Source organism: Calidris pugnax, unplaced genomic scaffold, assembly GCF_001431845.1.
Source record: "Calidris pugnax isolate Ruff unplaced genomic scaffold, ASM143184v1 scaffold24, whole genome shotgun sequence".
NCBI classification, from domain to species: Eukaryota; Metazoa; Chordata; class Aves; order Charadriiformes; family Scolopacidae; genus Calidris; species Calidris pugnax.
Window position 1 is genome coordinate 17286648 of NW_015090922.1, and position 27148 is coordinate 17313795.

The 27148-nt window shown below is 40.7% G+C and overlaps 1 protein-coding gene across 2 annotated transcripts; it reads left to right on the forward strand.

Annotated features, from left to right (window-relative positions):
* The first annotated feature begins 7776 nt into the window (after nucleotides 1–7776).
* On the forward strand, nucleotides 7777–26455 carry FAM98A (family with sequence similarity 98 member A). 2 transcript variants are annotated; one of them, XM_014950677.1, is made up of 9 exons: nucleotides 7777–7885; nucleotides 8619–8697; nucleotides 11522–11670; nucleotides 13256–13390; nucleotides 16024–16208; nucleotides 18566–18646; nucleotides 20008–20124; nucleotides 22846–23013; nucleotides 24568–26455. In XM_014950677.1, the coding sequence occupies exons 2-9, from the start codon at nucleotides 8645–8647 to the stop codon at nucleotides 25318–25320; spliced, it is 1641 nt and encodes a 546-aa protein (XP_014806163.1). In that variant the 5' UTR covers nucleotides 7777–7885; nucleotides 8619–8644; the 3' UTR covers nucleotides 25321–26455. The 2 variants fall into 2 exon arrangements, with proteins under 2 accessions (XP_014806163.1, XP_014806162.1); XM_014950676.1 differs by lacking the exon at nucleotides 7777–7885 and adding an exon at nucleotides 8057–8160.
* Nucleotides 26456–27148: the final 693 nt, after the last annotated feature.

The following is a 27148-nucleotide window of genomic DNA, read 5'->3' on the forward strand; positions in this document are numbered from 1 at the left end:
AGTAAAAAACTGATTTGTTCCCAGCTAAACTCAATGGAAGAACTACGGTCAACATCATCAGTGGAAGTTTTTTGAAGTCCTGAGCCATATGTAAAGCTTGAGGCGGGGGTTCAGGGGCAGTACCCAAGCAGAATTCATATTTTCATATTTCTGTAATCCCTACCAGCACATGGACCTCCAGAAGGGGAAAAAAAAATCACCATTTTTCTTCCATTTCAATGACCGTGTGTGAAGAAGGTATGAAACATTTTTCAGAGTCATTATGGTATTTTTCATATTAGAAATGTAAGAACTCTCTAAGCTGAATTTTGAAATTTAGTAAAAATGGTCGTCACCAAAAAAAAGGTAATTAAGAGGGGAAGGGGGTTTTGAGACAGGCTCTTTGAGCTGTTTTTATGATGTTAATCAGTTACTGCATTGAATATAAGAAGTCTTTGTTACTATCTTTGCCCTACTTTCTTCAAACAACTATTTGCTGTCAAAACCAAAGAAAGAAAGGTTTGACATGCTTTGATACTTCTAAAATGGAGTTGGGTAATGAGTGGAGATTGCTAAAATCCTGGTTTATTAAAAAAGTCCTTTGTAGTTATTTCCCAGTTTTCTTTTGTAAATGTTTTTTTGGTTATATATGTGAGTTTATTTGTTTATATTTGACAGCTAATTTCCCCCCACCCACCCAGCCATTTTCTCTCCAATTTCTTCAGTGAAGTGTCTGCTCCATTCAAAATTCACCAAGACAGAGTGGACTGATTTTCTTGCTTGCCTTGTATTAAGGGTGCAGGGGAGATACTAAAGGGAAGGCTGAATTTTTGGACAGGTCTGTGTTTTAGATGGTGCTGGTGTGGAATACAGACATGCTTTCTGGTTAGTTTCCTTTTGCAGATTGGTTTTCATTAGGGTCTCGGTGCATGCAACAGCAAACAATCATTCGGACAACCTTCTTCAGACAACTTTATTCAATGCAGTGTTACCTCTGTGGGGCACACCCTTGTTATCTGCTCTCCTGCAGCTTCTACAAGTAGTGGTGGTGGTCTGTGCAGAACCTGGGTGGCCGTGAACGGAGAACAACCAGCCCCAAAGGGAAGCAAGAGCTTTGCAAACGAGAAACTGAGAATTGTTCCCGCAGGTGTGAAGGTTCAGAAGCTGAACCCTCCTATGATACAAATTATATAGCACTTCTCTTAGTGCCCTTTCATCAAATAATTGGTCTTCTGTTTCTGAGTGGAGTAAGGCTCTCTCTTCCACACTGGAAGAAAGATTAATTTGGTCTTTTTTGAGGTAGGAGTAAAAGGTACTCCTGGAACCACTGGAATGGGCAAGAACAAAATGGATGGTGTAGATGATGAGATCTAGGCAGACTGGCAGGCAGAGGCTTTAACACTGTCTTGCAATTTCATGAAATGACATTTATTTTTATTTATGTATTCTTTTCTTTTTCTTTTTTTTTTTTTTTTTTTGTGGTTTCCAGAGGCATGCAGTAAATGATTTGTCCACTGTACTGGTCCCCTGTGCTGACAGAGCTGTAGCATAGTGCACTGACTGGAAAGCCTTAAGTTCTAGGCTGGCCTTGGACTGTTGACTCCAGATCCTCAGGAGGAGGGGTGAGTTAATGGAGGGGATTTGCTTGTGTGTTTGAATGGTGCAATACAGCATTACCTCTCCTTCCTGACCTAGTTCTCTAAAAGCTGCAATAAGGCATAAGAACTTACCTTTCTCATGGGTTTTAGAAAGCTGCTGATAGAGAGGAAATAAGCCTAGTTTGAATGTTTTTTATTTTACACTACAAAGTGGACACGAGTATCTAGTAAATTCAAAGGACAATGGATTAACTCTAAGCTTTTATTTAATGCTGCAACCTTTCGTTTGCCACGATGGAGGCTGGCAGAAACACCTTTCTCCTGGATGAAGTTTGTTGCAAAACCAAGTTTTAGTAAGAGGCAGTGGAAGAGGAGCCATGGAAAAGCTGCTGGAGTTCTGCCAGTTTATTTTAAGTCCAGGTGTTTTTTTAATACTTCTACCAGTTTCTTTTAACATCTGTGGCTGCATTTGGAAAGGAGAAGCAGCCTTCAAATGCTTACAATTGGCAGAAAATTTTAAAAGCAAAAGTAATGTTTTAAACAAAATACAGTACTTTTTTTTCTTTCCCCTGGAATCATCTCTGGCAGGTAAATCTTGCTTCTAGCTTGCTGGAATCTTGTCATTGACTAAGTTTTAACTAAGCAGCAGATAGGCTTTTGGGGGGATTGTTTCTTTGTTTGCTTTAGACTTTTAAATGGCATGTGAGCAGAAGCAGCAGAAATGTATCAACCAGTGTTCTGTTATTAATTTTTTCCAAATGCATTTGTGTTTTAGTGGTAAAAAGTACAAGTAGTAGATTAAGATGTAAGGTCTCTGCCATTTCTTAATTCTTGCCAAAGATGGAAATAAGTGCCTAATTCTTAGCTAAGGGAAGCTGCAGAAAGATCCTACATTTTGCCCATGGAAGCAGATAGTAGGAAAGTGGGAAAACACAGATTATTTTTTTAGCCTGATGATCTCCAAACAGTTTTCAGAAAGTAAGTGATGACAGCAGAAGTCTCTTAAAAAAAAAACAAATCCACAGCCATCCACCAAACTAGTGCATCCCAAAGCATGATAAAACTGTATTTCTTTAGTGCAAAGGACAATAGAACTCACGAGACAGGTTTTTATGTGGCACTTGATGAAATACTGTCAGTTTATTACTTTCTCAGAGCATTACAGAAAGGTAAAGGGAGTCAAATCATAGATAGAATTCAGTCCTCTCCTGCCTGCTGCACGGAGTAAGCGCAAACAGCCTACCTGCCACCACTGTGGGAGTATAAAAGCAGACATAAAACAGATTTTACTTGACGACTCTGCCTCTATCTAGCTTGAAGGAGAGAGATGCATGTTATGATTGCTAGACCATCCTTTCTGTTAGCTATTTTCAGCCAATATGGATATATTCCTGACTATAACCAACTTGAGTAAAATAACACAGCTGCAGACTGTTGTATTCTGCCTTAGAGCAGAAAACCAAGGCTCCATATTTAGTCTTAGTTTCTGGGCTTTGTTTTGCGATCCCACCCCCACTTCTTCTTGGGCTGTCTTGCTGCAGGCAGTGGGAAGGCTGATAACCATATGATAGCAGTTCTAGGCTCCAGTAAACCAAGTCAAACTGCTGTAATAATTCCAATGAAGCTGTACAGCAACTGGGGCTGCAGGGAGCAGAGCCATGAGAATTGCTCGGGTTGGTGGTGGAGAACGGTCGAATACCTGCAGGACATAAAACCTGTATCGGAGCTGCTTCGAGAAAAACAGTGTTCCCTTTTCCAGTAGGGTAACTGAAGAATCTTCAGTTTACAGACAGGAAAGCACACACACAAGGTAAGGTTTTCAATTCTTAATCAAATATAATTTTTCTTCAAGATACTGCTTTTGTGGGGGAGCTTTAGCCAGAACGTAAGCAACACTGAAATTGATACCAATTACTTGGGATACCACCCTGTTTAATTTGTTTACAAGCTCTAGATGAATATAGAAACAACACTTCAGGAGAGATGGCAGCTGTGAAGAATATGAAAAGCCTTGTAACAGCCATCTGGTAAAGAAAGGGTAAAGATTATTGTCAGTTCTCACATTAGGCTGTATTCATCTCCTGTCAGATATGAAAAAAACAGAACTTAAAGGTAAATGCCAAATAATTAGATGAGAGAAGGACTCGTGTAGCTGTGCACCTGAAAGATGGATATTTAGAAATGCTTGATTAGTGGGAAAAAAAAAAAGAACAAAATCCATTAGCAAAGGAGTATCAGTCACTGTTTTTTCTCATGAGAACTGAAGGCTTACTGTGATTAAACCCATCTAATACGGTGCTGGCCGGGTACTATTTAAACTATTTCCTCTGCCAGTTAGTTTCTCAGATTATATTGCTTTATCAAGTGTACAAGAGAGGTTCAAAAACCAGTATATCTTGATTGTGTCTCTAGCCATATCATCCAAGATAGGATTAGAAAAGTAATTCACGCTTCTATTTCATGCATTCAGTGCAATGAATTCATGCAAAAGATTCAGTGGTCAGGGAAAAAATATTCCCTATCTGCATCTGTTACAGTACTTTGTAATTCCCATTTGATTTGGCTGGCATTTGACGTAAGATACAGGCATGGACAGCTTGCTTCAGGCAAGCTGCCTGTAGAAGAGAGGTCATCCAAGATACTAAATGACCTGTAATTATTCCTCTGAGAGTTGAATTTGTGTTTCAGGACCCAAGAAGGGTGTACAGGTTGAGTTTATTTCAGGTTTGTAAGATTAAACTCTCTGCATTATTAAACTCTTTGTAAGGTTAAACTCTCTGCTTTATAGGGTTAGCATCCTAGACCAAAACATCAAATACATAGCTTTTAGTTATCCTTTTCCTTAAAAATCTCTTCTCCTACTGCACTGCCTATGTCAGAGTATGTTCAACTATGGCTGTTTTAATTGTGTATTAAGCTCAGCAGATTTCTTCCAGACCACACCAAAAGCTTTTGGTATTGAAAGCTTTTGATGCATAGGGGAAAACAATTAAAAGGGGCTCAGATTTGGGAATGTAACAGTCAAGCCCACCAGATGCTCAGCAGGCAAGGTTTTAGGATGAGCATTGTTTGCTGTAACAAGCCCATTCTCTTTGCTGGCTTTTGGTTAATTTCCACAGGAGCTACGAAAATGTTATCTGGAACTGCTGGACTTCTGGAATCCTATTCTGAGAAGGTGGGTGCAGATTTGCATGACCAGAATGGTATCTCTTTCTCTTAGGTATGAGGGCACATTCTTTTCATTATTAATAATATGACTAATCAGTGAGGCTTCTTCTATGTTCTTAATGGTTAAACGTGCTGTTCATGGGTATACCTGTAACGTAAGTTCTGTTGCCAACATCCAAGAAGACACTGTATGTGCTTCCTTTCTTTTGATTAAATGGTATTATTTTAAAAACAAACATTAAACTTTTATGAAATAACACTGGATCCTGAGTGCTGTTTGTTTAAAAATTATTCTCTAAAGAGGATTTTAAAAGTGCAGGTTATTTCAAGTAATTAATAGTGGCAAGAGGGGGCAGTAGATTCTGAAGTTTCATTATTCATAGGGCCATAAAGGCCATAAAGTAACACAGTCTCTGTATCTTTTGGAAGAGCTGCTTAAAGTGGAGGAAGAGGCTTTTAAAAACTCCTGTCTCTGTACTTAATCTGGAACCTTCCAGCTATTTTTAAACTCAGCTACCATGTTAAATTATTCATGCAAACTTTTTTGTCATACATTCATAGAAGTCCCTTGTTAACTCTTTTTGCAATTATTTCACCTGAGGGAGATGGTTCTGTGTTTCACCAACAAAAATGTCCTGACAGCAGCTAGCAAGCATGTAAAAGAATAAAAACAAACATCAGACAGCCTGCTTTTTTGCATAGATTTATTATAGCTGTTTATTGTAGAAAATAATGTGTAAGAGTTTGCTTTACAGTATGTATATAGGCTTTATATGTGAAGAAAAAACACAAATGAGTTTGTTGCTGCTGCTCAGGAAAGGAGAGCACTATAGAAATACTGACAGCCACAGAGCAAACAGGCAAACACCTCATCTGGGGTGGGGTGGTGTAAATGCTGTGAAAATAATTTGGACTGTAATGAAATAATGTCCACCTTAAGGCCATCTTGGTCCGTGTTTCCAATGGAAGTGGGGTTTAAACCATCAGGGTGTCTATCTTCAAATTCACTGACCCATTCCAGGCAAGTTCAACAAGCCTCCTCCACACTGGTGTCAGGTCCTTTTGGTGCAAAGCTGAAGGAGGGGCTGCAACAATCAGCTCATGCTTTATGAGCTGCTGCTCCCAGAAGTAACCATTCTGCAAAGCCATGGATCTCACTGCGCAATAGCAAACAAGATGATTAGTTTGTTTGAGAAGCAGTTGCATGTGGAACTGCACAATTGCCATTCACACCTCCTATGCCTCCAAAATTTGCGTGGTGAAAAACCCTATGTAGCTAGGGGAAAAAAAACCCAAAACCATACAACAGCTAAGACACAGAATAACAAAGCAATGCTGTCTTCCCTGTCCTCAGGGGAAATTCTAGCTGCCTCCTCCAGGCTAGCATCATACTTCCGATTGTTCTTCTCCCCAGCCACAAGATCCATATGGTTTTCAAGAAACCACTAGTTCCCAAAGCACAGAAAGCAAAATAAAGCTGTTTTAGAACTCAGCGATACAGGCTGGAGAAAATGCTTTCCATCTTGTCCCTACCCTGCAGCATTGCCACAACTGAATCAGAGAAATAAACAAAAGGCAGATGGAAAAAAAAAAAGAAGACGAAAAAAGTTCAGAAATAAGGGCTCAACATTATGCCCAGAAGCAGCAGCAACTGAGGAACAGGGGCAGACTATGGACACACGGCCCTGCATTGCACACTTCTAGCTGTGCAAGCAAGTTGAACTCCACCATTACATCAAAAAAAAAGTCACAAGCCTCCAGCTGCAGTGTTGAATTTGGGAGGAAAAAATCCAATCCCCTAAACCTGCAGTTTAGATTACCCACCCAGGCATGGCTCCCAGACAGAACATCCGAGATGCTGCGAGTCAATCCAAAGTGAAAGGACTGAAGTCAAGGTGGGAAATTCTTACAGCCCAGTTTAGCCCAGCAGTGATAAGGCAGCTTGTCAGGAGCCTTTATCTGGTTGTGTTTTTTAAAAACCTGAAATACTCTTTACCTATACTATACAACTAGAAGCAAATATAGGAAATGCCCATAGTATTCCTTTCACCTTAAGTTTTTAGTCTCTAGGATAATTTTCCCCTAAATTAGTAGATTGATCTGTCTTTAATAGCAGAGCCAGTGGCTGAGCTGTCTGTTAGTGAAGAATGACTTCTTTCTAGCCCTTCAGGGTACTGTTTCTTTGTCCTCCTATCTTGAGGCTACAAGACCTCTCCTTATTTAACCACAGCTTTTCTTCCTTACGCCTGCCAAGGGCGATGTCGTGAAGCGCAGGCAGCCAGGACTCGGAGCATCAGCTCGTTGCTGCTGACGGATGGTGATTATTTTTGGCATGGCTGCATTTGGCCCGTCTCTGGCGTGGCCCGGCCATTACAACACGCTCTGCTCCAGGCTTCCTTTTTAGTACCAACGCTTCTTTTTTAGTGCTGCTGTGCCTTCCACGGGGCTGCTGGGCCCCGGGCAATATGGCATTGCCTGGGAAGCGCAAGCAGAGCCATCCCCAGTAACCCTGTAATTGAGTTTTCCATTATTAATGATGCATCTTTTAACGGAATCACGGAATTGTCAGAGTTGGAGAGGACCTCTAGAGATCACCTAGTCCAACTCCCCTGCCAAAGCAGGATTGCCCAGCGCACATGACTCTTTACCCACACGCGTGGCTTTTCCTTCCCGAGGATGCTGGCAACGGAGCAGCCCAGGGTGAAGGGCGTGAGACCATGCCCTGCCCCTGACGCTTAAAGCCATCTCTAATAAGCTGCTAGCGCGGAGCCCTGAAGGGGCAGCGCAGACTGGGGCAGGCCAGCGTCGTCCCAGCCCCGTCCACCGCCACACCGCCGCGGGCCGGACACCCACCCACCCACCGCCGCGGCGGGCACAGGCCCCCGCCAGCCCCGGGCCCTACGGCGGCCGCGAGGGCCCGCTGCTCTGCCGCACGGCACGCTGGGATTTGCGGTCCCGGCGGGACCCGCCCTGCCGGCGAAGCGCTCCGCGCCTGACGCGGTTTGACCCTCCTGCCGCTCCGTCCCCCTCCGCCTGTTGCCGCGACGCCACCGGCCGCAGCACATTCCAGCGTGGGTTCCGCGGCGGGGGGGGAGGGCGCCTTCCTCCGGGGCTGCCCGACGCGCCGCCTGAACGGAAAGGTGAGATCTTTGGCTCGTCCCCGCCTCCCTTCCCGCAAAGAGCACCCTGGCGCCCATCCTCGCACCCGTCTTTCCGTTTAACAACGCCGTCTGGCGCGGCTGGTTAGGCGGGGGCCGCCGCGGAAGGCGACGTCGGCGATCAGGCACGGCGGCGGGGCGGCCGGGGAGAAGCCGGGTGGAGGGGTCAAGCCGGGGCCCTGCTCCTCCCTCTCTCCCTGCCTCCCCGCCCTGACATGCCAACCCGGCAGTCGGCGGCGCAGCAGCGTGCGAGCAGCGTACGTGAGGCCGCCGGGGGACGGGACGGGACGGGGTGGGCGGCGGGGATTCCGCGCTCCCCCACACACCGCAGGGTGGGGGGGCGATCCTTGGGTTACCCCGTGGGGCTGGGCTGGGCTGGGCTGGAAGGGAGTGGCGGGGGGGGGGGGGGGGGGGGGGGGAAAGCCACCCAGTAATGGCATCCTGAATGCCTCAGTCATGATGTATCACTTAAAACTTCTTATCACACAACTGGGATAGGCAGTGTTCCCTGAAAGCAGATTGCCAACCACTACTTCCAATTATAAGTATGCCCAACCTCCAAATGCTGTAAGAGGGAGAATTCTAATCTTCTTTATTTACTGAAACTGTTTTAGTCATCTTAAGTCATCACCTGCAACTGATGCCTTAGGACAGAGAGAAACCTATGGCATGTTTTCCAAACTCCTTTTGCCTTGAGCACCCCGCTGTCGCGCAGGTTCCCTCTCCGTGCCCCGCCGCAGGATGGAGTTCGAGCTCCTGGAGAACGACGTGCTGGAGTCCCTGGAGGACCTGGGGTAGGTTCCCGGGGCCGAGCGCGGGGAGGGGGCCGGTGTAGGCCGGCAGGAGGAGGGGGGGCCCGCTGCGGGCCCCTGGCGCGGGGGGTGCCGCTGTCGGGAGGGCCGCGGCCCAGGGCAGCAGCTGGAGCGGTGCCTTTTCATCGTGTGCCTTTTCCCCTGGCGGGGCCGGTGATGGTGGCGGTCGGGCTCGAGGAAAGCGGCAAGGCAGGCGGTTTCTGAGCTGTTTTGCGAACGTTTTGCCTCTTCTTGCGTTCTCGTGATGCCACGAGTCGGTAGCTCCTCCGTTCAACAGAGTGGCCCGAAGCTGAGGGTGGGGAAAGGAGAAAGAAACCTCTTTCGAGAGTTCAGGGGAGAGGGATGCTTTTAGGCTTCCTATTTAGCACAAAATAATAGCAAAAAATTTGTAAGTGACACGGTTTTTTTTTTCTTGTTTTAAAAAATACAATATAGTACAGCAAATATGTTGTTTAAACCTGTTACTCTGTCAGAGTCAATAAAGGTTATATAAATATGACAAGGAGAATGTGCCCTACTGTAAGCTTGCATATCTGGAAACTGCTGAGAGTTTGGACAAGAGGCAGTTACAATTTTACTGCTGCTGGTTCTATGCAAACATCTGTATTTACTCACATTGGCCACATTCCCATAAATCATTTTGTGGTCAGAGTCATTATGCTCCAACAAAGGTTATATTTCTGGGCTAAATTGGCAATAATAGTTCCAAAGCTTGACAAATTAGGCTTCTGTTTTGGGAGATATTTATCTGACTGAAATGTGAAAAGGTCTCTGCTGTGATGCACCTACCGTGATCGGCTCCTTTCTTCTGCCATGTGTTTAAAAGGATATTACTGGCTTGAAGGAGTTGTGATAGGTGCTCCTTATCAATGTAATTACAGACAGAAAGTGTTGCTCTTGATTTCTGACATTCTCAAATAAAGTGAACAATGAAACCAGATTAAAAAATAAAGTCATATAAACCAATACTGGCAACAGTGATTGAAAAGAAAAAGACACAAGGCTTCCGCAGTATTGGTAACAGCTGGCAAAACTACTGCATGTGACTAAATTACTTCTGTTTCCTTGTTCTGGAAAGACTGGGGTGTTTGAGATTTTAAGCTTTGACTTAAGCTCCATCATCCTGCACAGTTCGACTTAATTTTTCTAACCAGATACTGAAGAGATTTCTAGTATATTGTTTGATCTGATTTTATTGTTTTATTGGGTTTTTTTTAATAGCATCGCACATCAAAGGGTTGTTTGGTTTTTTTAAGATTTGTACTTGAGGTGCTCAAATAGTGGCCTCTCCCCTTTTAAGTCAGTTTGTTGAACTATTGAAAAAGCAAACAAACCAGATGGCATCATGCTAACAAAAGAGGAGCATAGCTCTAGAATGTGTACAATTGGCAGGAATGGAAGAAAGACTCTTTGCAGTCAGGAGTCTGCAAGTTGAATGACTGGCCAAATAGATGTGTAGCTGGAGTCATAGTTACCAGGGGTAACATAGTCAAGATCTCATATCTGTCAAAGAAGAATTCTAGAAAAGGGACCTCTGACGTGACCAGTGATTTAAATCCAGATTCTGCAAAAGCAAAAGGCTTGTCATCAGTTCCCTTCTCTTTTGATCTATAACTGGATGTTTCTATTCCGAGTCCCATATGTTCCTATACATGTGTAGGTCTGAAATGTCTGTGGGATGGGAATTAAACTTTCTCTAATTAGCCTGTTGGAATTGTGTCTGGCCCACTGTAGTAATGTAGTAGGGATGCACTGCGTCAGATTACAGCTTCCTGTCAGCTGTGAGTAGATTAACTCTGTGTCACTAGTAGAGCTGCTCTGTGAGGTAAAAGTTATTTTTGAGTGTGGCTTCTTCGTTTAGGTTAGATGAAGTAACAGGCTGTTGCAGTGAAGACAATATCCTTTATATGTGATGTTAAGCACAAAACAAAGTGTGAAGGAGAACATTTTACTTTGCTCCTTGAGAGACTTTTTTTTTTTTTTTTTCCTCTGAGGTTTGCCAAGAGTTGACTGGACTCGCTGGGCTGCTCTGGCATAGTGGGTGACTTTACCCACTGTGGGTATTTCAGTTGATTATACTCCCTCTCAGATGTTTGGGTTGCGTGCAATATGTTAAAATTGTATATTGCATTTTTAATTAACTACTTTGGTAAGGTCTGACTTTGTGCTTCCACCTGGATAATAAGGCAGTCTTCACCCTACTCTTCCTCCCCCCCGACAGGGGAAGGATGTTTTGAAAACGACAAATCCAATCTGTAGACTCATGCTTTCTTACACTAGGCCTGATTTTGGCTTATTTTGTTTATGCAAAGAACTAACTCTTCTTATGCCCATTTAAGAAGGTAACTTTTTCAAAAGAGGATATTATTTTGCAGATCGCTTTTGTAACATTTGTATCAAAGGCTTTGTTTTGCATGGCAACCCTTTAATATGTGATAGGAAATGACTGAAAAGATGCACTAGTTCAGCAGTAGTTATTTGACATACTGTAAAGCAGCATTCAAGAATGATACTTTGGAACTGCAGTTGCCCTAGATAGATATATTGTAAATAATATCTTCAAGGGATGTTTTCTGACACTCTCTTTGGCAGCAAGCTAATGTGCATGGAAATGCTGGGTTTACTCAAGCATTTTTAATATGTTTTTTCTTACAGTTTAGTGCAGGAATCTTATCAGTTCAGATGTTCATCATTGCAAACGTGATGAGGGTGAAGCTCCCAATATGTATACAGCATAAAAGAACTCTACCACAGGACACCAGTCACAGCAAATATTAATAAATTGTGCTTTTGTTTTACTTGTCAGATACAAAGGTCCATTGTTAGATGATGGAGCGCTGGCTCAGGCAGTCTCTCATGGAGCCAGTTCCCCTGAATTCACCAAACTCTGTGCTTGGTTGGTGTCTGAGTTACGGCTATTCTGTAAACTAGAGGAAAATGTGCAGGCAACTAACAGTAAGTAGCCATAATTCTCACACAAATGTGCATTTAATGTGTGTTCTTGCATGCTATAAAGATTTGGGTTGACGGTTGTTAAATGTATTGTACCAGGGAGTGTCGTCTGCATGCTGTCAGATTTTGGATATTTTCCACCTCAAACTTGCCTAATGAGCAGCCAGTAGAAGTTGAAATAATAGTGAAGATCAAACAGTCTTTCTTCTGACATTAGCTTTTTTTTCAGTTGTTCAACCAGAAAGGTTTTGGTTTGGTTTTTTTTTTTAAAGTTCTTGGGTGGATTTAAGGAAACATTAGTGGTTTTTTTCTAATTAGATCATAAGAGTACTTTTTTTTTTTAATGCTTCTGTTTCCAATTTACATATACGAAGTACCTACTGCCCAAGGAAACATTCTCATGATTTCAGTAACCATATTTTCTTTTTATTGTTGGTTGCCTTAACTGTGTGCTTCCTATGTATTTTTTCCTCTTTATGAAACACTGTGAGTGTTTAAAAAAAATGTTTATCATTTTTGTGGACGAATCTAACCTTAGTTTTGCAAAAATGTTATTTTTGGTCAACTAGTCATGACATTCTACTGATTAAATTGTTCAATTGGTATGATAACCTGTTCTTCTGAATGTCTAGTGTATTAACTTAGAATGCTTTTATGAGCTTAACTTTCAATCTACTCAGTGGCCAAAGATTGCTGCCTTTTACTTCAACGTCTGTTCTGTTGCTTTTTCTTTCTGTTTTTGACGTCTCCATCCTTTATTCTTTGAGTGTATTTGACCTTCTTTCTCTGTAACAATACATCTTACCTCTTCTAGTAGTATAAAGTTTCTACTATACCTTTTGTTTAAAAATACAATCCAGAAGTATTCTAACACCTATTTCAAATTCTCTAAACACAGTAACATTGTATCTGTAGTACCACCAAGTCCCACCTTTGTTTTGTGTGGCTTGAGTTTATAAATAACAGACATTTTTGAAAAGGGACTTCAACCCAAAGAAGAAAAACTGTTACTTCTCATTTATCGCTATTTGTTGCATAACTTGGCTTAGCGAAACTAATCTGAATTTGTTAATTTCTGACAAAAATATCAGTCAAAGCTTTGGCTTACATGACCGCTATTTTTAAGGGATATTGGAATGAAGTAAGATTGGTTGACAAATGTGAACTTACAAGGAGAAGTAGTAAAAATGTGAGAGCTCAAAGACTGTATTATTCATGACTTTGTCAGAACTACCTAATACATTTGTAATTGGAACAGTTAGTTGACGTTTGAAATACCCCTGTAAAATTTGTGATGCTTTTAATGTCACTTTTCATTGTAAAAGTTGCTAGTGGCTGTCTGTTGTATCTGGTAAAAGCTGTCGGTGAAACATAATTTTACAATAATGAGGAATGGTATGGTTCCAAATAGGTTTTGCTGTGTCTTTGAGAAACACAAAGAATGCATTTGGCTTCCATTAAAAGCAGGATTTTAATGTTAAATAGCAACTAGAGCAAAGCATTTTTTTTTAAAGTGCTATTTTTTTCTAATCATAGGCATATATAAATATATAAGAGTTAAACAAATTATTGTTCTTTTCCTTCTAAGGTCCAAACGAAGCAGAAGAATTTCAACTTGAAATGAGTGGGTTGCTGGCTGAAATGAACTGTCCGTATGCATCATTAACATCAGGAGATGTGACAAAACGCCTTCATAATCAAAAGAACTGTCTCTTGCTGCTTAGTAAGTCAAAAGGGTACTCGCAAGTAAATCTGGTTTTGTGCGAGAATCAGTATTGTTTCTTACACTTCCCGAGATACATCTATGTTTACTACAACTGTATTACAACAGTTACTTAATTGTGTCAGAATATTATACTTTTGGGTCTCGTAAGCTTAACCAGTCACTTTGTAGCTGTTATATGATAGAAAATATTCTGAGTATTAACCTTATTCACATTCACTAGCAAAAAGCCTGTCCTATTGCTTCTCAAAACATACTCCAAAGAGGGAATAATTTGAAGACTTCTACCAGAGTTTATCCACTGAACTTTGTTTAGAAGGGTTGCAAAAGTGACCACTGACATCAGATGCATCATCATTTTGGAGGTCCCACTATGACAACTTGCAAGGTGCAATAAGACTTGTATTTTCCTGCACTCTGACAACAGTTGGAATTGTTGTGAAAGAGAAAATGATTTATCACAGCTCCCAGTTGTTTTGATCATCTCCCCTAGTAAATAGCTTCAATGTTACATTCTGCTGATTGAAAAGAAATTAGCAGTAGTAACAGTGATGTCTTCTCTTTGCTTTTTGACCCAGCAGGTCTCAATACCAGAATGGATTTTATTCCTGCTTAGGAAATCTTAGATAAGAAGAACTAGTACTTAAATTTGGAAAAAGCATGTAATGTTAATTTACATTTAAAAAAAAAAAGACACGTATAAAATTTTAGAGTTGGAAGTTATAATAGGAATTTTAATCTGATCTTAAATTCAATGTGAACTTATGTTTTATTTGCTTCCTCAGTTGCTGCTGGTTCTTTAACTTTTTGAAACAGAAATTTAGTTCTGCTTTCAGCTGAGATGTAAGAAATAAATTGCAGTAGGTCCTGTTTTTCAACAGTAGGAGAAAGATGAGTAGTAAGACTTAATCTGAATTTGTTTTGATAGTATGTTTGAAATGTCAGATGGAGTGAGGCAATTGCTGTGTTTAATATATTTTACAGCTCAAACAATCTGCCCTTCAGCTTATTCTCTATAAGCCAAGCCATTCAATAAATTTGGCTTGTCTGTGACACACAGTTTATCCCAGAGGTCCTTTGAGATGTACGTTTTGGTAATATAAGGCCATGCTTAGAAGCCGATCTCTGGTATCCCATCTGGCAGGAATACTATGTTATGTTTACTGTCAAATGTGGAATTGAAATAGATCCCAAATGCCTTTTGTGTGTACCATGATAGCAATACCTAAAACTTTTGCATAGCTTTCTTTACCTACATTTAGCTAACTTATTAGGTATCCTGTTGTATGTGAGCTATAAAACCACACTATTTTCAGGAAAAACAGAATAACCCCCTTTAATGGGACGCCGGGGTATTTTACATTATAATGAAGTGCAGCACAGTTTTGTCAATTTAAAGATGTAGTAGCACTGCTGGGAGAGGAAAGCACCGGATAAACTCAGGTAATTAGGAGCATCAGTAGATGTACAGCATCAGTACAATACAATATTAAGTACTGGCATCTGCAAAAATAAAAAGTACAAGAGTTTCAGGTTGGTTCAGAACAGGTCTGCAAGAAGTCACTATTTGGAGAACGTTTATGTCTTACAATGATAGACTTAAAAATGTCAGTCTTTGTCAGTGGATGTTGAAGGCAGCTTGAATGTAATTTCTGAATTCTGCTGCTAGTTTCTTTTTCCAGAAGGTCCTAACAGGGTGTAAATAATTGAAAGAACTTACAAAGGATTCTTTACTGCTTTACGTATTTTAGGAATTTTATAATTAATAAGGTGCTCAGTATCTTTAGCAGAAAGCTTTCAGGAGATCTGGAAGAAATTCTAGAGGTCATTAAAATGCTTTGTTCTTTTTTTTAATCTTTTGATCTGTGCTGATTTTATAGGTAATAAGCTGCTTTTGTATGGCCATGGGTTTACATCCCTGCTCACAATTATTTCTCTATCAGTGCAGTATCTATTTTTCAATCCCTATTTTTAGAAATAATTATTTATAATTAGTTACTTAGGAGTTATAATGTGATGGTAGGCTCTTGCAGTTCTGATATTGAAGAGCACTGCAGGCATTCTAGCTTCTGTTTCATCAGATACTGCCTTTCTTTCTGGAATTACTGTAAACCTGAATTCTCAATAGTGCTTTTAAAAGTGAGTTTACTTTTCCACTCTGTCTTGCCGGGGGAAGTAGAGGAGATTCATCCAACATTTCAGTTATCTCTACTCGTTTCCTTGCTTTGTTTCCTAGAGGCTCAAGGAATGCTTGCTTGTCTAGCTTAAAGTGCATGTCCTAGTCCCTCATCCTGCTTATTTCCATGTTCCTAGTCTCCTGTCTTTGCTGGGCAAAGCCTGAAGGAAGAGCTGTGCTCTGTTAAAGTCTGTGATTAATACCTGTCGGAATCATAGGGATTTTTTCCAGGCTTTAATTGGTTCTAATAAACCTTTCCCCTCTTTGTTGTGTTTCCATTGGGCTTAGTGATTATTAGAAATATGAGTGTTCTGTGGATACCAAAATTATAGCCCTAACTCTTTCTAAAACAGTCCATTTGCACATTTGTTGGTTGTAAGCACTTGAGTTCTCACTGGTTCTAAAGTAATTTAACTTGGCTATATCTGATGATGAAATCTAATTTTTCTTACCCCAGCATACCTCATCTCAGAACTGGAAGCTGCCAGAATGCTGTGTGTGAATGCCCCTCCTAAAAAAGCACAGGAAGGAGGTGGCAGTGAAGTCTTTCAGGAGCTAAAAGGCATATGTATTGCTTTAGGCATGTCCAAGCCTCCAGCCAACATAACGATGTTCCAGTTCTTCAGTGGAATTGAAAAAAAAGTAAGATCCAAAGGAACAAAACTAGAATATTTATGATGTTACTGTTTTGATGGAAAATAGTTCTGCTACCAGGGAGAGACTTGCCTCTTGTGAAACTCCAGTGTTTGAAATGTGAAGGAAAGCTAACATGGTTTACATGCCAAGAGTCAGGATTTTGAAAATGAATTTAAAGGCTTTTTCCATGCCAAGGCACGAGGTTGGGGACTACTGCTGTCATTGCCTTATGGGGTGAGGTATTTCTTACTCTGCTCTAGGTTTTAATGTGATCACCTGTTGCAGAAGACGTGGAAAATCCTGAGCTTACACCTCAGGAAAAATATTAAGGAGAAGTGTATTCCAAGAAATACACCTAAACAAATTTTTATAGGAACCTACTGTTTTAAAAACATTTAGGTTAAAAGGTGTTGTAACTAAAGTCAAGTTTACACCTTTTCCCTAAGGCTTCCTCAGTTCTTGTGGTTCCATTTACTTTTGTTCCTTTACATGTATATGTTCTCCAATTGTTGTGGGGTTTTTTTTTTTAAACAAATTTACTTTTGTTTGAGTCATTTTTGTAAAGCAGTGCAATGAAGTGGACTGTCCAGCACACAGACCAAAGGTGGGGGTCAAAGTTTTTAAGTTATGTTAAGTAACTTAACTTACAGGATAGGGGAGAGTAGAGCAGCAGAAGAGAACCTTTGTGAACTTTAAAGAATGGATGTGATTATAAAGCTCCCCAAAATACTTTCAGAGAAGTTTTTTGACTAACCTTTTAGTTTTATTGTACTTAAGCAAAACCCAGCAACTGAAAATAGTGCTTCACTTCTTTGCAAGAAATCAGTTTGGATTGACCTGTTTAAGAAGAAGAGGATGGTTTTCCAACAGAAGTCCAAGGTGTAGAAGTGGAAGCAGTTTGTTTGCTGGTTTTGGCATTGTCACAGGCATTAAATAGTTAGCTACATAAGAAATCTGTGCTTCCATTTTCTATAAAAGGTGGAAAATACTCATAACGATGAACAAGGTTTGTAAGCCTTACTGGTGAAAAAGACTATAAAAATACAGAATGCAAAGTAGATCAAAATCTTCTTAATCTGGGAATTCTGTTATGTTTTACTAATTGAGTTTTCTTTTACATTGCCTTACAAGGTTAAATTAATGTTATTGCATTGATTTGGTGGTTATACTAAAAAAAACCTGAACACTCCTCAAAGCATAATAAAATACATCAGGCATTTCTAACTTACAGATTTTTTTAGAAATCATATATAGTTGTGGTGCTTACAGTTTGAACACCTCAGATGTTGATAATATTTGAGAAGGAGAAAGTAAAGCAGACTAATAACTGATAAACTTATTTCACTTTGTAAATGAAAATGCGTCACAGTTGAGCAAAATGTTAAATAACGTAGAGTGAAAAATTTACTCTTGACTCTAAGAACATAGTTAGAACAAGCGATCACCCTAGAGTTTTCTTGGTTTTTAACAATTGAGTCTTAGAATGACAATATGGGAAAAATCGAGCTTCCTGTTTCTTTGCACATACATAGTACAGTTTGGAGTAGGTTCTTTGTATAATTGACTCTCTTTGTTAATGATCCACCACATTAAAAAAAGAAGCTGCTGGTACTTGAATGAATTGCTACCTCTGCTATTCTGAAAGCACTTTGTTTTAAAGTCTTCAAGTTAAACGTACTGGGTTCAGCACCTTTGGAAAACCAGGTCACTGAATGTGTTAAAACACATGGAATGAACAGCCAAGGAAGTTGAAAAGTACAGTTTGCAGCAGTGGAAAAGTGAAGTTCCATAACTCCAGCCTGCTTTGATCCAAGTTTTTGTCACTGCTACTCCATTTCTTCCCTCTGAAGTCCTCACAAACTTTGAGATGGGAAAGATAACCTAAGTTTTGTCCAAACATTTAAAATTCAAATTAAATGTAAATTTTTATATTGAAGATTTTGTCCTTTTGATTGTAAAGAGGGATCCTTCTTTAGATTGTGTTACATTTCACGTAGTCTCAATGCAACCTTTTTTATAGAAGCATGGATGGTTTTTTTTATTAGTTAAAGAGATGACGTGTAGGGTAATTGCTCCGTCTTCAAGGGGAGCTGTACCTCATGGAATCTTTCTGTTTTAACTGTAGATATGCTTTGTAGTCCCTCTTAATTTTTAAATAATTATGGCCAAGACTACCAGAAATATAAAAGCAGTTGCTTTCCAAGAGAAGTGTGCTTGGTTCTCTGTCTCGGAGAAAACAGCTTGACACTGGATATTGCTCTGTCATGCCATCTAAGAGTCCTCTCCTGTAATTTGAATCTTGAAAAGCTGATTATTATTTTTTTTGTTAGCCAATGCTTATGCTTTTATATGTCTCCTAACAGCTGAAGGAAACCCTAGCAAAGGTTCCCCCTAATCATGTTGGAAAACCTTTATTGAAGAAACAACTGGGACCAGCTCACTGGGTAAGTAGTTGCAGGTATTAGAGCCTATTTCCCTTTTTCAGGTATATAAAGTGTTGATCTTGATTCTGTGTGTAATGCTGCAAAGTTATTTTTCTTATCTCTTTCTGAAGATACAAAGACAATCTCTTGAAGTATTTTATATATATGTTGGTACAATAAATGTTCAGCAACTGATAGGATCTTAGACTCATGAATCTGTATGTCTGAATACGGGCAAAGGTTTTCCAAAATAAAGGAGATACGCAGTAGTGGTGCTGACCTGCATGTGTGTGCAGTAGCTTTATCCTTCCTCTCCTGGTCCTTGCCGTCACTGTCTGTGTGACCTAGCCTTGCTGAGTTGGTGTCACATCCCCTCCTGTGGCTTCTTTCCAGCTAACCTGTGGGTCTTCCCATCATTTCATCCTCTGTTTCTGTCCTGCTGGAATAGTCTACTTCCTTCATAGCCTCTTCTCCAAGAAGCAGTGAGTGCGCAGGTGGAAGCTGGGAGATGCAATACTCCCAGGTAGCAGAGCTGCAATCATCTCCAGCTGGGTTTTGTCACCTGCTGTTCAAGAAGGATGATGCCTGGGTTAGATACTGCTGCTGCACCAGTGCAAAGCTATGGCTACTGCTGCAAGACTCAGAGTCTCTCTCTCCTGTCACTTGCTTAAGGTTGAAGCTCATCTCCCAACAGTCTGCTTCCTTCAATGCTTTTATTGTTGAGGCTGAAGGTGGGCCCCAACACCCACCACCAGCTATGTTTCAGTCAATACTTAAATGATTTTCTTAATGGTGCATATCTTAACTGTTGCTCTGACTAGACCACTGTCTGCTACCAGGTGTTTCTAGTGATGGTTTTTCCCTGTAGGGCACTTTGATGTCTTATTTATACGCAGATTGTGCTTTAATCAAGATCCTCTTACAGTACTTTACTTTTAGTTGTCTGTCTTTGTCCTTAAGCTTACTACTTCTTAAGAAGGCAAGGACACCATCGTCCCTAGGGCTTGCTGATGTCCTTTCTTCTCATTCAGCTTGTTGCATGTAGTATTTTCCTGCTTTTGCTTCTCTGTCCTGGTATGTGTTGAGAAATGCCTCAGCAGTGCATGCAGTTTTTATGTCCCTTCTGGAAAACAGACAGCTGTGCTGTTAGAAATGGTAGAAGGCTGAATGTGAGGATAACAGAGCCTTTGAAGGCTTCAGGAAAATAGTGTCAGCAGGCATAGCGTGCTGTGGGCTCATTTGACAAGATAGATAATTGTGGGCTTTAGCCTTCCATAATATCTCTTGTGTGTCTCATTCTCTTCCATCTACATAGTTTATTATCTTAAGTAGAAACATTTTATCTATAATCTATATGTTATGTTTTCAAATTTTTGTTTCAGGAAAAAATTGAAGCAATTAATCAAGCCATAGTCAATGAATATGAAGTCCGAAGAAAACTGCTAGTCAAACGTTTGGATGTTACTGTGCAGTCCTTTGGCTGGTCAGATAGAGCTAAGGTACAAACAACTTGCTGTGAAGTCCTGGTTGATGGTAACGCTTTATAATAAGTATCTCTGGAAAACTGCTTCATTGTTTCATCCTTTATGAGTAAGAAATAGCCACAGGAGTTGTCTGGTTTTGGTTTGAGTTGCTGATGAAGTTTATGACAATGTAAGGTGACTAAAAAAGATTTTACTTAAAACTGATTCGTTGGATTTTTAAATAGTACGTAAAATGAGAAGTTGGACTGTGTGTGACTATACACCAAAACCAAAGTGCAGTTAAATAGGCCACTAGACAAACATACTAAGAGGACATTACTGATCCAGCCGTTTGCAGTCAGAGTGCCATAATGTGAATCATTAAGTGCTGTGTCTGTGTGATGGTAGAAAAACACCTTCCTGTTGACCATCCCTTAATTTACTTTGTGCTGTCCACAGTGATCAGATTACCTTAACTCAAAGTGTGTCTGCAAGCACAACTCCACAGATGCACATGAGAAAAGCTGCTATTTTTTCTTACCTCATAGACAGGGTAATATTTTATGTGCGTCTCTTGTCTTTGAACTGTGCAAGTCGCTGTGACATGACGTCTGTTCCCTCTGAGTTGATACATACTCTGCTTTTAAAAATAATTACATGGTTTCCCTATTTCCTGTATTTCATAGTGAAAAAAGAATGACAAGATTTAAAAAATAGTGCATATCATTTATTTTCTAGGACTGAGCCGGATCTGCTAAAATGCTGTTAAATATGCTGCTGGCAGTGTTTGAGACTGAGTTATTAGTGAGAAACAGTGACACGTGAATTGTCAAGTGTTTTTTCTTGATAAATGATTTATTCAAAAAGCAACTATATTTTAATAATAAACTGTGACCTCTCCCCTCTTCTGTTTCATCACCTGAGCAGGACTTCTACCAGTGTCCTATCTCTTAAACCTTGTATTTTTCAGGTTTTTTAGTAGATGAATGAAGAACTATCTGATTATTGAATGTTTTAATAGTGAATATTGAATAGTTTTAATAGGTAAAAGCATGGGTTAGGTTAAAAACCAGGGACTTCTAATTGTGTTATAGCTTTGGTATCCCAAGCCATGTTTGGGTTGATTTTTTTCTAGGAGAATTCTCAGATGTTTTTGAACTTGAGCAGCTACATGAAATCCTTTCACAAAACTCACAAATTGTATATGTGAATTTATGTGCATTGAAATGCAAATCTAATTTTTTAGGACCATAACAATACGAAATTGGAGAATGTGGTTGTAGTGTTCAGCGATGCAATACAGTTTGTTTTAGCAGTAACTTTTAGAAATACTTTAACACATGATGGTAATTTTTTTTTATTTTAAAATCTGAAAAGTATCAGCGTTCAGTAGTATAACAAAATAGTTACTTCTCCAGATAGTAGCAACACCATTAAAAGATTTATTAGAGGGGTTTTAAGTTAAAAAATTTCAAGTTTCGCGTAAAAGAATCATCATAGCACTAAAATACTGTGCTTAGAGCTCAATCAGACTTGCCAGGAAAAAACATACTACTGCTCTGTTGAATCCTGTTGCTTTTCCTGTCTTTAGTCAGTGCCAGGTAAATGATGTGCATGTTTTCCTTCACTTCGAATAAACCCTGTTCAACTTGTAATATAAAGGTAGAAGCTTTTGGTTCTAGAAACGTACCACTGAGTCACTTCGAAACGCATACTTTCAGTTCTTCCCAGTTCCCAATTTTCTGCCTTTAGATGGAAAACAGGAGAAAATTTTAAAATCCTAAAATCCTAAGTTCTTGCCATGTCAAGAGATTGTTTTTCGGAAAACCTGGTTTGCCTGAGTCCCTGCTGTCATCTGGGGGCTCAGACAGAAAGCAGCCCTTTTGTGTGTCTGCAGATTGCAATCTGGTTTATCCTAACTGCATTACACGTTATACTCTGTTGGTAACTGAAGATACATGTAACTCATGTGTTAACTCATGGCTGGTATCACAGATTTTGTTGTGTCAGTCAGTTGGAAAACTGCTGGCATTCTTTTAAGATGGTCAAAAAAGCCGGTATGGATAATATTGGCCAAAAGGCAGTAGAGGAAGAGAGATTGCATACAAGGCAAAGTTGAAGTATAGGATCTCATTTCTAGCTTGGGCACTACATATGCCAGACAAAGGACTGAATTAGAACAAGCACTTGAGAGCTTTACTTCTTGTAAAGTACCTCTTGTCAGTGCCTCTTGATGGCTTGCCTTTGCAAAGAAGCTGACTGGAATGCAGAGTGTGAAAGAGTTAACAGCCTTTTTCTGCTGATGAGTGTTGGAGATAAGGTGATGCTAGCCTAACTGGAATGGGTCAGGGTGCAGGCACGGAAGGAGGTCTGGAGGCTGGGCACAGATGTGGTTTGCTTTCAGTATCTTGTAGACATTAGCAGTAATTCATGTAATTACATGACACACTTCTATTCTGTGTTTGACTGCCTGAAAGTAATATGGTCTGCATGTATATATTGTTAATCTTAAAATTGTCAGATTGGTGTCTTTTCAGTCAGAATAGTTTCTAATACTACTTAAATTAATTTGACAAATGCTAGCTTTGTTGCGGTGATTGTTAGTTCCAAAGGGTTTCTTGCTGGTTTTATATCAATTTTTGTTCTGTTTGCAGCAGTGTCTTGTTCTTCAGTGTTGATTTGATACTTTTGGTGAGGTACCCCATTGCTTTTCTATTACTTTAGCTAACTGGGTTTTGTTTGCCTTGTCTCCCACAGAGTCAAACAGAAAAACTGGCTAAAGTCTACCAGCCAAAACGTGCCCTCTTATCTACTAAGTGCACTATTTCCATTGCAAATCTTTTGGCAGCACGGCAGGATCTGTCAAAGATTATGAGAACAAGCAGTGGGTCCATCCGAGAGAAGACAGCATGTGCCATTAATAAGGTAACTTTGGTGACAAATGGCTTGTTCTGTTATGAATATTTAAGTAATTTGAGTGTAGTAATAAATCCTACTTTTTTTTTTTAGGATTGTAAATGGAATTTGAAAATAAAGGATAAGAAACTTGGTGTTTATGTACTCTAGATATGCATCAGTGCGTGATGGGAATTGCAATTTCAGCTGTTTGGGTTGAGTGTCCCTTCTTAGGAGCAGTGAAAAATTGCTGAAATATCTTTGATTACTTCAAAGGAGTAGGTGTGCTCTGTTATCAGAATTACTGGTGTCATTACACTGCTGCTACCTAATCTATGATTCTATGATTTTAATTCTGTAACAGTGTCTAAAATAATACCTACATAGTAACTGTGTTTCTGGTCTATATAAATAGAATGTATTAAGATCACAAAGCAAGGAGCTCACAGGTTAGATTAGCGTGTAGTTTTAGCAGTGACAGAGCAGGAATACAATTTGGACTAAGCAATTTCCTTTGTTTCGAAAGTTACGATTTTACAGGAGTAACAGGCTCACAAAAGTAGATAAGTTGAACTTGAAGCTCAGTAGCTATGTACAGCAGTGTACTTGGTGCTTTAAAATCTGTGGGTGTCCTTGCATGCTTTTCTGCATTTTTGGGTACCAGTTGTATTTCAGGTAATAATTTAATTAATGCAGAATGGAATGGTGGTGTGCTGATTTGACCATCCCCGTTCCAGCCCAAATAATTTTTACACCTTTTTAGTTTTGGAGTGTGGAATGTAAAAGAAATCAAATGGGAAGACAGGTGTGACTGTCATGAGACTGTATGTGTGTATGTTACTAGGAATGCAGTACTGCCCTGCTGCTGATCCATATCCGTTTAACTTATCTCCATTATCAATATTAAATGTTTTTCAGGACAGTAACATAAAGTGACAAAGTAACCTGCTTGTATTTAAGTTTTTCTGTTATATCACTTGAAGCAATGCAAGTGTCCGGTCCCATTTTAAGTCTTGCTAAATTCTTAATGGCACAGCACCCTTGGACAGCTAAAAACCTTCTAGAGTCTTGCTCAACTCTGGTCAGTGCTGTCCAACACCTGTCTATTGGTGTGTCAACACCAAGTTTGTCTCTGTGAGTCCTTACTGAAAAATAAAAATCTTTGCACTTGTTTTACCAAAGATATCATCTTAGCAAATGGCTTCTACAGCAATTCAGAGCACTCTCTAGCAGAGAGCCTGTGTTACACTGTACTTTAGTTGTTTGAGATTAGGAGTCTGCACTTGTGAACAGTTTAGTTTACATCTGTATTGATGTATTGATGCTGCCTCTACTGGTGTGCCTGCTGTTCAAACAAAAAAAACCCAGGCTTCCAGACTTGTCTTGTTAGTAGTACTTAGAGTCCTAGGTAATCCCTGTTAAATTTTTATCAATTGGAGGGAAAGGTCTGTCACATTCAAACACAGAAAAGTTTGCCTTGATTAAGTCCTCTGGATGTGATAGCGGCTGCTGTTTGTATCAGTAGTTGTGGCTTTTCTGTGAGGTGTTACAACTCCTACAGCAGTTTTCCTTTTCCCTTTGCAGGTGCTAATGGGCAGAGTGCCCGACAGAGGAGGAAGGCCCAATGAAATTGAACCACCACCTCCTGAGATGCCACCATGGCAGAAAAGACCAGAGTCTGGTTCACAGCAAGGCGGTGGCAGAGGAGGAAGAGGTGGCTATGAATCCTCATATGGAGGGCGAGGAGGTTATGACCATGGGGGTCACGACCGAGGAGGAAGAGGAGGCTATGACTCATCATATGGGGGGCGAGGAGGTCACGAACAAGGAAGCCACGATCGAGGGGGACGAGGAGGACGTGGTGGTTACGATCATGGCGGCAGAGGAGGCGGCAGGGGAAACAAGCTTCAAGGAGGCTGGACAGATGGTGGAGGTGGTGGCTACCAGGATGGCGGCTACAGAGAGAGCAACTACAGAGATGCAGGTTTTCAAACGGGTGGCTACCACAGTGGTGGTGGCGGTGGTGGCTATCAAGGAGGAGGCTATGGTGGCTACCAGTCATCTTCATATTCAGGAAGTGGCTACCAAGGGGGTGGTGGTGGCTACCAGCAAGACAACAGATACCAAGATGGTGGGTCCCACAGTGACCGAGGGGGTGGACGTGGAGGAGGGAGGGGTGGCCGTGGTGGTCGTGGTCGTGGAGGTCAAGGAGGAGGCTGGGGGGGCAGAGGTGGCCAGAACTTTAATCAAGGGGGGCAGTTTGAGCAGCACTTCCAGCACGGAGGTTATCAATATAATCAGTCTGGTTTTGGACAAGGAAGACACTTCACAAGCTGAGGCTGCTAAAATCTTCTGCTTCAGCAGAGCTCATGTAATAGAAACCCGGTTCCAGAGGCCTGGCTTAATCGCTGCTTCAATTAGTGCAGGTTTGTACGTGTCAGGTAGAATCTCCTTGGGTAGGATGTTTTGCATTGAGCAAAGAACAACTTTCTGTATATCTTTTCTCCTCTCCACCCCCCATCCTATCTGAATTAAATGCATCATCACTGCACCCTGAACATCAACTAATAGCCATGCTTTTTAGACGTTGGGCTGATTCCCTCTGCTCAAAACACCTTTGTTCTGAAACTACCTGCTGTGTTTGCCTACAGCTTTCATCTAGAGAAATATCAAGGCCTGTCTGGTCAAATTTGTCTGATGTAACACATAATAGAACTTCTGCACTTTTCCCCCTAATCATTGCTCGATTCCATGTTCTAAAGCCAGTTCTGAGTAATGCTTTTTGGCTTGCTGGCCTCTTCTCTTAGTCACAGAGATGTTACACACATGTGTGTGTGCGCAGTGAACTTCCTCTGACAAACAGGTGTTTTGTCTATTGTATGAGCTCTGCTGTGGATGCCATGTTTGGTAGCCTTATCTCCCACTAAACAAAGTTTTCCCACCTGCTCAACTCTGAAGACTGACCACCGCCAAAATCTGCAAAGATCATTTAAAACTAAGCTAAATTGTAAACCGATAGCGTGTGTAGGCCTGTAGTTAGGTGTAGCAATTCAAACTGACCTGCATCCATCCAAAACAAGTTGCTCCTCCTCCAAACCTTATTTTTACTTGAAATCAACTAGAAGAAATGACAAACTGAAATTTATTTTATTTGCAAGTTAATACCACTGACTCAGCAAATCTAGGGCAATTTGTTTTGGGGGTTGTCTTTTTAAAGAAGTGCACTACGGCCTGGGAAGATTAGTTCCTGCCTGGAGGAAGCCCTTTTATTATTGCTGCAGAAAACGAAGCCTGGCTGAGTTTGATGTTCTGATGTTGTTGGTTTGGTTTTGTTTTTTTTTTTCTTTACTGAAAGCCACATAATGCTTCTTGCTGGGTTTTTTGTGTACATAAACATTGTCAAGCTGTGAAAGAAAATGGCTGAAGGTGTGCTGTTGTATAAAAGGTGAGCAATAAAAGTATCTGTATGTTCTCTTGGCTTTAGTTTCTTTTCCTTCTTGATAGTAAAAAACAGCTTCTACAGTAGCTGGGAGTTCATGGGGTTTTCTGTCTGCATCTATTTTACATTTTAATCTGTTTTAGATGTTCTAGTTGTCTCATCCAAACTGTACATTCTGCCCCCTGAGAAGCTGTCAGAACAGGAGTGGATGGGAGGAATTGCTCTGGGTTTTCTCTTCCTCCCTCTGAACTGGTGTAGCAGCACAGTCTCACTCTTGGGGCTGGCTGTGTTGAGTTATTCTTAACGGATGTGAGCACCCACCTTCCAGGCCGTGTTCCTGCATGCTGTGTGAACGTGGTGTGCTGCTTCTGGGAACTCTCCTGATGCTCTCCACCCTTGTGAAAAACGTAGGTTTCTGGGATGGCTGTGGTGATGGCAGAGTCTCGGCCTACCTGAAGCGCCCTTGGGGCTGAGTCCAAGTTAATGCAAGTAGGAGAAGTTCCTGGGATTACAGAAGTTACATGAGCATTTGAGAGAATTTATGTAACACGGGTGTTGCTGTAATGCAAGCCAATCATGTAAATGAGCTGATAATAGAACTGTTTTCCCTGTATTTCAGTCTATGAGCAACCTGAAAATCTCTAGTTTAACTTACTGCGGCCACTAGGTGCCGCTAGTGATTCACAGGCTGGAAGGGAAGGTCTCTGCGAAAGGCTCTTTGGAATC

What these genes read in the sequence shown, in the direction of transcription:
- FAM98A (XM_014950677.1), top strand. Translation starts at nt 8,645, where the DNA reads ATGGAGTTCGAGCTCCTGGAGAACGACGTGCTGGAGTCCCTGGAGGAC. An exon ending in AAATGTGCAGGCAACTAACA is followed by an intron (nt 11,671 to 13,255) that starts GTAAGTAGCCAT and finishes TTTCCTTCTAAG; the next exon opens with GTCCAAACGAAGCAGAAGAA. An exon ending in AACTGGGACCAGCTCACTGG is followed by an intron (nt 18,647 to 20,007) that starts GTAAGTAGTTGC and finishes TTTTTGTTTCAG; the next exon opens with GAAAAAATTGAAGCAATTAA.